Source organism: Spermophilus citellus, assembly GCF_964194105.1.
Source record: "Spermophilus citellus genome assembly, chromosome: 15".
Lineage (NCBI taxonomy): Eukaryota > Metazoa > Chordata > Mammalia > Rodentia > Sciuridae > Spermophilus > Spermophilus citellus.
The window spans coordinates 27131568-27143681 of NC_138195.1; the positions used below are offsets into that span (position 1 = coordinate 27131568).

General features: G+C 35.7%; 1 protein-coding gene across 1 annotated transcript in view; it reads left to right on the top strand.

The window, feature by feature from the left end:
* The window catches only part of LIPK (lipase family member K), a 33132-nt gene that overhangs the window by 17276 nt on the left and 3742 nt on the right, over positions 1-12114 (top strand). The window contains exons 7-9 of the mRNA XM_081268022.1: positions 4068-4214; positions 6096-6167; positions 11130-11201. Of these exons, the coding sequence (XP_081124148.1) occupies positions 4068-4214; positions 6096-6167; positions 11130-11201 (291 nt within the window). The remainder of the gene's footprint in view (positions 1-4067; positions 4215-6095; positions 6168-11129; positions 11202-12114) is intronic.

A 12114-nucleotide genomic window follows, 5' to 3' on the forward strand; every position in this document is an offset into this window, starting at 1 on the left:
TTCATTTGGTTGATGTGGTAATAATGTTTATTAATTTGGATAATGGTGAATCATCTTTGCATCCCTGGGATGGGTTCCATCCATCATGGCGAATAACATTTTACATGTGCTGTTAGGTTTGGTTTGCTAGTATTTTGTTAAAGATTTTTCCATCTGCTTATCAAGGATATTGGCCTTTAGCTTTCTGACTTTGTTATTTCCTTATCTGGTGTTGGTATCAGGGTAATTCTGGCTTCATAAAATGAGATTAAAATAATTTCCTCCATGTCAATTTTTTTTTAATAATTTGAGAAGAATTTGTACTAGTTCTTCTGTAAATATTTGGTACAATTCAGAAGCAAAGGCATCTGGTCCTGCACTTTTCTTTGGAGACATTTTATTAGTGATTCTTTTTACTTTTTATTGCTCTGCTCAGTCCTGGCAAGGTATATGTCTAAGAATTTGTCCATTTCTTATAGGTTGTCCATCTGTTGGCATATACTTTCTCATCATAATCTTACATGATCCTCATATTTCTGTGGTATCTGTTGAAATGGCAGTGGCTCCTTTCTTGTCTCTGATTTTATTTATTTGAGTCTTCTCTTTTTTCTTAGTTTGTCTAAGTGAAAGTTCATCAAGTTTGTTTATGCTTTTGAAAAACCTGATCATTTCAATTATCTTTTATATTATTTTTAAAGTTTCAATTTTAGTTATTTCTCCTGTGATTGATCGATTTTATTTTATTTATTTATTTATTATTTTGGTACCAGGGATTGAACTCACAAACACTTGACCACCGAGCCACATACCATCCCTATTTAGTATTTCATTTAGAGACAGGGTCTTGCTGAGTTGCTCGCATCTTGCTTTTGCTGAGGCTGGTTGAACTCACAATCCTCCTGCCTCCGCCTCCAGAGCCCCTGTGATTACAGGTGTGTGCCACCATGCCCTGCTCTCCTGTGATTCTTATTATTTTGAAGTTGGTTTGCTTTTGTTTTTCTAGTTTCTTGTGATGCAAAAATAGCTTGTTCGCTTGAGATCTTCCTGCTCTTTTGATGTAGGCATTGATTACTATAAACTTGCCCCTCAGTACTTGTTTTGCTCTATCTCATAGGTTTAGATTTGTTGTGCTTCCATTATTCTTTGTTTCAAGAAAATTTTTAATTTTATTTGTAATTTCTTCCTTGATCAATAACAGTTCAGGAATAAACTGAGATTTGTTTTGTGGCAAACATATGATATATGGTAAAGAATGTTCTAAGTAGTATATTTCTTTTGATACAGTCAGTAATTTTGAGTGTTCATCTGTTTGTATTAAATTTAACTCACATAAGGCACAGGCATAAGAATCTGAATGAGACAGAACTATGTTCACCTTCTGCCTCTGCATCCTGCTCTTCATGACAGTGAACAAGTTATTTAAGCATTCTAAACCTCAGTTTTCACATTTATAAAATGGGTAAAGTTGGGATAGCAACTGAGATAATATATGTTTAGGCATCATTTCTGGTTTATTAATTGGTGCTTACTAATTATTATTTGGTGTTATTAATTGTATTAATCAAGCTTATGTTAGATTCAAAGCCAGAGTACTTGGTGTTACAAATCTCCTGTTCATTTCCCTTTCTCTCTTTTCCACTCTTCATTCTGCCCCTAAGCATATATACCTTTATGATGTTGTCTCCCAAATTTTTTTATTTATATCTTTCTTTGATCATTTCCTCTTTATCTTTCTTTTTGATTAGGGGTTTTAGTACTGTCTTCATCTCTTAAAATAAGAACCTAGACAGGCATGGTGGCATATGCCTGTAATACCAGCGTCTCAGGAGGTTGAAGCAGGAGGATCATGAGTTCAAAGCCAGTCTCAGCAAAAAGCAAGGTGCTAAGCAACTCAGTGATACCCTGTCTCTAAATAAAATACAAAATGGGGTTGGGGATGTGACTCAGTGGTCAAGTGCCCCTTAGTTTAGTCACCAGTACCAAAAAAAAAAGTAAAACAAAAAATAAGAACCTAAGTCTCAGTGAGGCTAAGCAATCTGTCTCAAGTCATCCGGCTAATTGCCAAAACTTGAGCACAGATCTGATCAGGCAGCTCAAGGTCAGTGTTTGCTTATATGTAATGGTTTCTCCACTTTTCAATGCCAAATTGAAGAAATCAGTCTGGTTCTTCATATTCCCATGCACAAGGGTGAATCCAGCCCATGTTCTGCTGGGCAAGTCATGTATCCTTGCATCGAACCATGTCTCCAGAAGAAAGGGTGATTTTTCTGATGCTAACCAGAGGACATCTGTCTTCCTACTATTATGTGACAAACATGCCCCCTCCAGAATCAAATTGGAATTACACCTGCAAGTTAGCATGTTTGCCACTTTGGAAGTGCTGTCTTACTAGCCTGTATTGCAATTCTGTCTTTTAGGTTAGGATGAAGGAGTAATTATTTGTCCTTGGGTAAATAGGTAGGGGGAGAGTCAAGTCAGAGACTATCCTGCTAATTAACCCTGTATTGGGGAAAGCTGACTACCAGAACTGTTAGTCGCCTAGGGTGCATTGTGGGAGGTATAACCTTTTCCTTTCACATCAAATTTTCATGGTTGATTACTTTTATGTATTGACTATTTATTTTCACATCTAGTTTTTAAAGCATGGAAACAGTATTGGTAAATGAAAAATAAAAATGTTCAATGATTAAAATTAGGTCCTACCTTTTGTTCAGCTCTTAACTCATGTAGCTATTTATTTGTTACACTTGAAAACTTTGAATAGATGACAATATGTTACCCAAGATTCCTAGTAATTATGACAAAATGAAGAAAAAGTCAAAGTGTATTTGATAAGATCTTCAATGGTCTCTTATTATTTTCCAGACCTAAAGAATCAAGATATATGAACTGGTGTGATATTTTGTAGTTCTTGCCTTCTTTTCCTTTTCTTCCCTCCTCCTTCATCTCCTTCTTCACCTTTTTTCTTCCTCTTCCTCTTCTTTCTCTTTTTCTTCCTTCCTTTCTTCCTTTCCTTCTTTCTCTCCTTCTCTCTCTCCTTTCTTCTTTTTCTCTTTGATATGGACAGAAATATTAGTTAGTTCCTAGTATTTTATATTTTACATTAAAGTTTCATAATATATCAAATATTCTATTAAATAAGAATTCCCTCCAATCCTTCAACACAAACCCTCAATATAACTATTTTTCAAACTCAGAATTCAACAAGTTAAAGTTATACCTAGTAAGAATTTATTGGATCCAGTTTACCAAAGATAGTATAAAATTTTGTAGTACATTAGTGGAATAAAAAAATAATGAATGCCAGTTATTACTGTTTTTTTTTAGTTATAATTGCCAGTTAGTAAAGAGTTTCAGTAGAAAGAAATGCCAGTTTTTCTGTAAATGGTATTTCCAAAAGTTCTAAGAGGTTAAAAAAAGTCTTTTCACATAATACTTATTTTATTACCCTAAGATTATAAAATTATATATTATAAAACAAATATTGTATTAATATGCACAGGGATATGAAGGAAGTTCATAAGGTCCATTTAACTCATTCGCAACTTTGCCTGAAATATAATTAGAAGAAACCATTTTAAGCATTTTAAGCATTAAGAGACTCTGGAAGGATTGGCTCATTAACTTGTATCAGTCACTAATAACTGAGCTATTGTTTGCTGCTAGGAACTACACAAGGTGTATTTTAAGCATTATCTGTTATCTTTATGATGATTCTACCTAGTAGATAAAAGTTTTCCCATTTTATAGTTGAAAAATGCAGGGTAATAAAAACTAAAATACTTTCCTAAATTATAAGAGAATCTGAATCAAACATAGATACACCTGACTCCAAAGCTGTACCAACTTTATATGGGAACTGGTCTTTCAGAGAGCCTGCCAAAATATTTCCCAATTAAAGATTTGTGGGGGAAAAAACCATCAAGAGGTGAGTTGGGAGGACTACAAAGACAAAATTTAACAAAACTCATGGTTTCATTGAGTATTAACACTGAACTGATGTCACCTCCTGTCCAGTGCTTGTTTGAATTGCCATTCATTTTCCACTCTTGGCATCCACATTCATGAAATTTGATCATGTCTTACAGGCACTGTTTGGTGACAAAATGTTCTCCCCTCACACATTGATGGAACAATTTATTGCTACCAAAATGTGCAATCGGAAGATATTCCATCATATGTGCAGCAACTTCATGTTCACTGTAACTGGATTTGATCCCCAAAACCTAAACATGGTATGTATAAGTAGTCAAGTCTCAGAAAACAATGGTTTTGCTGCACTAAGGTGATGGGAGTTTACTCTGGGTTACATAGAAACCACATTTCAAGGTCTCCTTTTTGTCTCTTGGAATGTAATTTTTATGTTCATGGCTTCTAACCAAGTTTGGGAATCTTACCCATTCTCATAGGAGGATTTGAGAAGAAGGCTTTGCTGCCAAAATTTCTCACCAACTCTTGGTGTTGGCTAAAAAATGTCACCAGTAAAAAGTCCTTCAGTTAGGCGAGTGCTGTGGTTTTGAAGTTTAGCTTGCTATTCCTGAGCTACATCTCAGATCTACTGAAGTAAAGTAAAATCTCAGGAAGTGATTCTAGACATCTTTTTTTCCCAATTTTCCACATTCAAAGGTGATTTGGAAATGATTATTTTGTGGAACACTCATTAATCAAATGAAACAAAGGGATGGCTCTTCAATGACAGGTACAGCTTTTGTGTTCAAGGGAAACTGAGAGGAATTGGTGTTGGGGTTCTTGTCAGGTTACTTCTAACAACTGAGATTCCTTTCCTCAGTTATCACTAACTGACTTGATGAGCAAAAGGGGGAAAGACAGGAAGTTAGTTTACTTCTCACTTGGAGAGGAGCTGTTTGAAACCAGAGGAGGAAGAGAGATATAGGTGGTCTCCGTTTATCTTAGAGATTTAGCCCAGAGCCTGACTGTCCTCTGCCAGAATCATTAAAATTTTCCTTGCAGTTAAGACTTTCATAAAAGGATTTCTATGCAAAGCATGACTGAGCTACTGCCGTTGTACACTCCTCTTTCAGTGTCTCGATTTTCTAGGGAAACTATGCTTGGTTATCACGGGGAACATCTCATGTAGATGAAGACATGTAGGCAAAGCTAAGTAAAAAGACCTAGAAATAAACACAAAACACAGTAATTTTTAAAGTAGCCTCTTAACTTGGTTGAATTTGATAAAGAAAGACTTTACCAAAAAACACTTTTGTCTATTCATTGGAGGTCCTGTTGTCTTTGCACATAATCATATCACCCTTTTTCTCACTGTAGGGACTGGATTATGCATTATTACAGTATCTGCAAGGCTGTTTGTTTTATTGAAGCATAACTAGGGGTACATAGTAAGTAACCTTTATGGAATTTTGAAAAAAATGAACATGTCCCAAACTCTGGATATTTTGATTTTTATTCAGTAGTTTTAAATAGCTTATCAGTAAGTGTATATATTTTTTAAAGCTCCAAGATGTTTCTAGTGCTCACTTTGATAGAAAAATAACTCTTTCAAAATAACATTTATTTTTTTAAAAAAATGTAATTGAAAATATGAAAGAATATAGTGGTTTTTTGTTGTTGTTTTGATCCAGAAGAAATCTAAATATATTGAATGAATTCTGTCCTACAAATTTTTAAAGAGCCTCATGAAACATTTAACACTTTGTTTTAAATCAAGCAAACAAAAGGAAACATTCATATCCATTCTTAGTGTTTTGTGATCAAAGCTTTCTCTGAATGAACTTTGGGACTTAGCAGGGAGAAGGAGAAGGTTGCTAAGGTTTTTGATCCCTTGACCTTCTATGCTCTTTGATCTGTGTGAGGAGTCAGGAAAGAATAGGTGCCTTACCTCTGTCTTCAACCAGTGGGATTCCCTCTGTGGGCCACATGAAGTCACCACCCAGAGCAAAGAAACAGCTGTGGGAAGGAGAAAGTGCTTAAACAGGCTTCTTTGGTTATATGGTAATAGGGTATGATACATGTTTTTTTTTCCCTAAATGATAATATTAATAGCAACAACAAAAATAAAAAGAAGACATTATAGAATTTCTCACAAATGTTCACTTGTGGTATGATTAGCCTCTAGATGAGAAATTGTCTCTTCACAGAGTCGCTTGGATGTCTATTTGGCACAGAGCCCCGCAGGAACATCTGTTCAGAACATGCTGCACTGGGCCCAGGTATGCATTTCCTGTCCCTGACTAATGCATCCATACCTGTTTGTGAGATTCCCTAAGAGTACCCCTGGGAACTCACTGCAGGGCCACTGTCACATTGATGTTTCTGAAATCAGCACTAACTCTTCATTTGGATTTCCCTTGCTCCTCTCTATTCTCCTGTCTTCAGTGTCTGGGTTATGAAACTGATTCCCACATATTTATACCAAGTTCTGACCCTTAAATTATTGCATGTTGCCTTTTTAGGAAAGGCTTTTATTTACTCTTTTTTGGAAATCACCATATATAATAGAATTGGATTTTTTTCCAGAAAGACCTGTTCATTCTCCAGTTGGCATATGGGACATTTTATTTTTATTTTATTTTTTAGTTCTCGGCAGACACAACATCTTTGTTTGTATGTGGTGCTGAGGATCGAACCCGGGCCATACGCATACCAGGCGAGCACGCTATCGCTTGAGCCACATCCCTGGCCTTGCATATGGGACATTTTAAAGTGTAGAAATAATGTTTAATGCAGAAAAAAATAAAATGCTAGGGAAAGATTTAAATAGATTGATAGTTTGCATTTTTACTCTCAGTTAAAATTTTTGTTTTATTACATTACTCAATATTTTGTAGCCTTGAAGATAAGCCAAATTCACTTGTTGTACCTTTCTGAGTCGAGAATGTGTGTGTGTGTGTGTGTGTGTGTGTGTGTGTGTGTGTGTGGTGTATGAGAAAAAGAGAGTCCCAGGAATTTGCATTTCAACCTACTTACTAATAAATATGTTCTTTACTTTCGAGTTGAGAATCACTGTTACAGATAGTGTGAAACACTGGTTGAGGCTTTCTGAAATGCATTGAAGGATTTGCCCTCCACCACACCCTTTGGCCATGATAGCTTATATTGATTTATATAGTATATATAAACATATATATATATATATATATATATATATATAAAATTTGTCATTAGATATATTATACATCTCACAGTTGACTTCTCTTAAGGAGAACTCTTTCTGACAGAAAATTTTTTCTAAGGTAGAAATAAATAGTAGTGTAGATAAAATATTTGGTTGAAAGATATGTAGACAGCTAGGGCAAGGGTAATGATCATAATGATGTCACAGATTGAGCATCTCTAATCTAAAACTTGTGCCCAGAGAGTTTTGGATTTTTGGCGTATTTTGGACTTAGAATTATCAGATCTGATAATGTCTATGCAAATATTCCAACATCTGAAAAACCCTGAAATGTGAAGAAATTTTGGTTCTGTTTCTTCACAAGAATTTCAGTGAAGTTATGACTTGCATATATTAGTAAAAATAGCTACTTTTCAAACATTACTAGGTGCCACATGCTTTATATACAGTACCCTATTAATCCTTACAGTCCTATGAAAAGAATGTCACTATCATTGTCATTTCACAAATATTTTGTCCTGGATAAAGAATTTAGTCATTCATTAAACGTGAATACAAACCATATTCATTTGATGCTAGAGCCCAAGTCCCTAAATAGTACATTCTATTACCTCTCCTTACTGAAAGATTACAGATTTCAATAGGAGCAAATTGCTGCCTGCATCAATATAAGCTATGATGGGCATAAGTTTGAACCAAAAATCAGGATTAAATCAGTGAGGAGGGAAAATGTAAAATTTAAGCTAAGAAAAAACTCTTAGTGTAGTCTGAGGATCATTTAATGAAGTGCTTGAGGTAAATGTATGTGAAGATTATCTGCTTCCTCAATCCAACATGGGTGACAAACAATAGATAAAGGAAGTACTGAATGAATGGATATTTCTATTCTATTTGAAATCTAAACACCAAAATGCATAAATAGTTATTATGCACAGTGTCTCAAACACTTATCCCATGGCTATATTGGACAAAATTTTTTAAGGATGGGGAATGTGGTCTTAATAGCTTAGACCACTTGATGAAGATAATAAGGTGCAAAGTTGTTTAATAACAGTAATAGATTTTTTTTAATGCTGGAAATGTATAGCTGGTGCCATTTAAAAACATATATATGTATATTGTGTTTTATATTGCTGTCACCAAAATACCCAAAAAGGCCAATTTAGAAGAGAAAAAGTTTATTTGGGGCTCACAATTTCAGAGGTCTTTCTATGGTCTGCTTATTTCATTGCTCTGAACCCAAGGTGAGGCTAAGCATCATGGCCACTGCATGTGGTAGAAGAAAGCTATTCAGATCTGGGCAGCAAGGAAGCAGAAAGAGAGGGAAAAGGTACTTAGGGAAGATGAACACTTCCAGGGTACATCACCAGTGACCAACATCCTCCAGCCACAACTTACCTGCATACAGTTACTACTCAATTAGTCCATTTAAACTAGGATGGTCAGATTAGGTTATGACTCTCATAATCTAATCATTTAACTCCTGAATGTTCTTGGATTAATATAGGATCTTTTGGTGAATACCTCATATACAAATCATGACATTCTGCCCATGGCCCCCAAAAGTTGGTGTCCATCCCACAATGCTAAGTGCATTGTGTTCATTTATACCTTATTATCTTCATCAAGTGGTCTAAGCTCTTAAGATCACATTTCCTATCCTTAAAACTTTTCATCAATTTAGCCAGGCCCTGAGTGTTTGAGACACTCCACATGACTCTTTTTTTTTTTTTTTGCATTTGGGATTTAGATTTCAAATACATATTGTATTAAATGCATTCTGTGCATTTAGTACTTCTCCAAGACTCCCTATAGTCTTAACAGTGCCAGAATTGCCCCTAAGTCTAAGTCTCATTTGAGACTCAAGGCAAACTCTTGAGTCTGAGTCCCTATAATGATCAATAGCAAGTTACATATGTTCAATATACAATGGCACAGGATAAACATTCACATTCCAAAAGGGAGGATTGGGGCATAGGAAGAAGGGCTGGGACTAAAACACAGCCCAAACCAGTTGGTCCAACAAATCCTGTCGTGCTATCCATGGTATCAGGGGCATATAGCACTGAGATAGTCTGTCCAAAGGGATTGGGAAGATTTGCTCCTTTTCACCTTTCCCCCTTGCCAAGTGCAGCTCATGTGACCCCTCTCTGCAGCTAGTAGCTTTCCTCAGCAGTCTGTTCATGTTATGGGCATCTTTTAACTCCTGGGATTTCCATTCCATCTTTGGCTTCACCTTCAGAGCTTAGTGCATTGTCTTCTCAGGGAAAGCCCATGAGGACTTCAACTCTGATACACTTTACCTGGCCTCCTAGGCCTTCCCTTGAAATCTCAGTGGTAGCCTCCTTAATCACCTAAGTTCAGCTTCCTGAATTACTGCAGAACCAGCACTATGTGAATGAAGCCAAGGTCTGCTACCAGTGAAGCAGTAACTAAGTCCCCTTGGACTATTACTTCAATGTCCTCTGGCTAGCTGGGTGGTTGAGTATGATAAAACAACTTCTTAGGCTCCCTGTGTGAGAAGAGTGCCTCCGTGATTGCTTCTGAAAGTAATTTTTATTTCTATATCCTTGAGCCTGAATTGGTATGGTCTTTTCAATTCCTGAGATGCACTCAAGCCCTCTTTCTTAGTGCCTCTGTGCAAAGTATTTAGCATCTCTTTAGTGACTATAATATTGTTAATAACCACAACTTCCACGGCCCTGGTTTTACATGCACTTTTCTGGACAAAGTGCAAGTTTTTAAAATAATCCTTCTCTGTTTTTTGATCCTTATTCTCACAGTAAACTTGGCTTAATGCTGCCAGAGATATCCATGCCAAGGCCTAAATGCTCTTCTGTCCTAAATTTCTTCCACCAGATTCATTAGTCCATTACCTTTAAATCCAGATTCATGCAAAGTCTCAGGACAAAGGCCAAATGTAGACAAGTTCTTTTCCAGAAGGTAACATGAGTGGCCTCTAGTCCAGTTCCCAGTATAATCCTTGTTTCCCTCTGAAACCTCATGAGCACAGTACAATCTGCATTCTGGTTTTCTGGGCTTCCACCAGAATCTCCCCATTAACCTCCATTTATGATATCCTAAAGTTTCTCTAGCATTCATCTCCAAACCTTTCCAACTTTCCAAACTCCTCCTACAAGCCAATTTCAATGGTTTGGAATTGTTTAGAACCACATGGTCAGGTTAGTCACAGCAACATCCCTACTTCTGGTACCAATTTTTGTGTTAGTTTTTTTTTAGGTTACTGTGACCAAAATACTCAATGAGAACAATTTAAAGAAAGAAAAGCTTATTTGGGGGTTCACAATTTGGGGAGATGCAGCCCATGGTCAGTTAATTCCATTGCTCTAGGTTCAAGATCAAATAGAACATCATGATGGAAGGGTATGGTGGAGGAGCACTGCTTCACTCAGAGTGGCCAGAAAGCAGAAAGAGGGAGAGATGAGAAGGTGCTGCAGGGAAGATGAATCCCTTCAGAGCACACTCCTAGTGATTTACCTCCTTTAACCACAGTTACCACCTAGTAAGTTCATTTAAACTTCTCAGGTTGGACAGATTAGTTACAGCTCTCATAATCTAATGATTTCATCACTGAATATTCCTGTATTGTTTGGAATCTTTTGGAAGACTCCTCATATCCAAATCAAATCATATATATATATATATATATATATATATATATATATATATATATCCAAATCATAACCATATATACAAATAATATATATCAAATATGTATCCAAATCATACATATATACATTCCTGAAGCCAAGGTATTCAACATCTCTGACAGCCTTTAAAAATGTTTTGATGTGCAATATTGTAACATTTAAAGGCATTGCTATCTGAAAATTGCCACTGGAAAAATGCAAGATAGGAAGTGTTTGTGTAAGTTCTGTGAATTTGTATTTATTCTTTATTATTTGACTGACTTATTGAAATTTGGCTAAAGAGTTGGAATATCAGTCTTCTTTTTAAATCTTTTGCTTGTTAACTTTAAATGTGCACTGTTTTCTTATATCATTTCAATGTGTTTATTATTTTTGTTTTATCTTAGGCAGTTAATTCTGGTCAGTTTCAAGCCTTTGACTGGGGACAACCTGATCAGAACATGATGCACTTCCATCAGGTATAGTAATAATAATCATAGTCAGTGACATACTGAAAATGAATTAATAAAAATATTACCCACTTCCTAAGTACCTACTACTTCCCATTCAGTACCATGGATATTGCTCATTGTTGTTATCACATGATGTTTATTGGGTCTTGTCAATGTGTCATGTCATTATTTCTCATTCTCACAATGATCTTGTAAGATAATAATATTGTCATTTTTTCCAGAGGCTTGAAGAGGTTAGATAAATTGCCAAAAGTATTTGGCCAATTAATAACCAGAATATGACAACCTACCAAGGGATTCCTAGATCTAAAAGTCCATTTTTCTTCTACTACAATTATTCCACCTCAAGATATAAAAACTTCTCAACATTTAATTAACTCTACATTTTGAAGAGTAAATGTAAAATACACAATCTTGCTGGCCCCAGTGGTGGCACATGCCTGTAATCCCAACCGCTTGGGAGGCTGGGGCAGGGCAATTGTGAGTTCAAGGCCAGCCTCAGCAACTTATCAAGAGCCTAAGCAACTCAGTGAAACCCTGTCTCTAAATAAAAAAGGTCTTGGGATGTCGCTTACTTGTTAAGTGTTAACTCAGTGTCCTGAGTTAAATTCCTGGTATTAAAAACAAAAGCACAATCTTTGTTTTTAAAGCATATTTTCTAACTTCGATTCCATTTCTAATAGAATAAACTTTGTTCTAATAGTTTTTGATATGCCATTTACTAACAACATTTAAAAACCTACATAACATGCATCATTAAAGATATCAACCAAAATCATCACCCTTAGGAAGGCACTATCTGCCAGAGAATTGTGTATAAAAATATTTCTTGAAATAACCTATGGAAACTTTTAGAGCAAATATTCCATACTAAAACAAAATATTTTATGTAAAAAAAAGTATATGTTATTGTTATTGC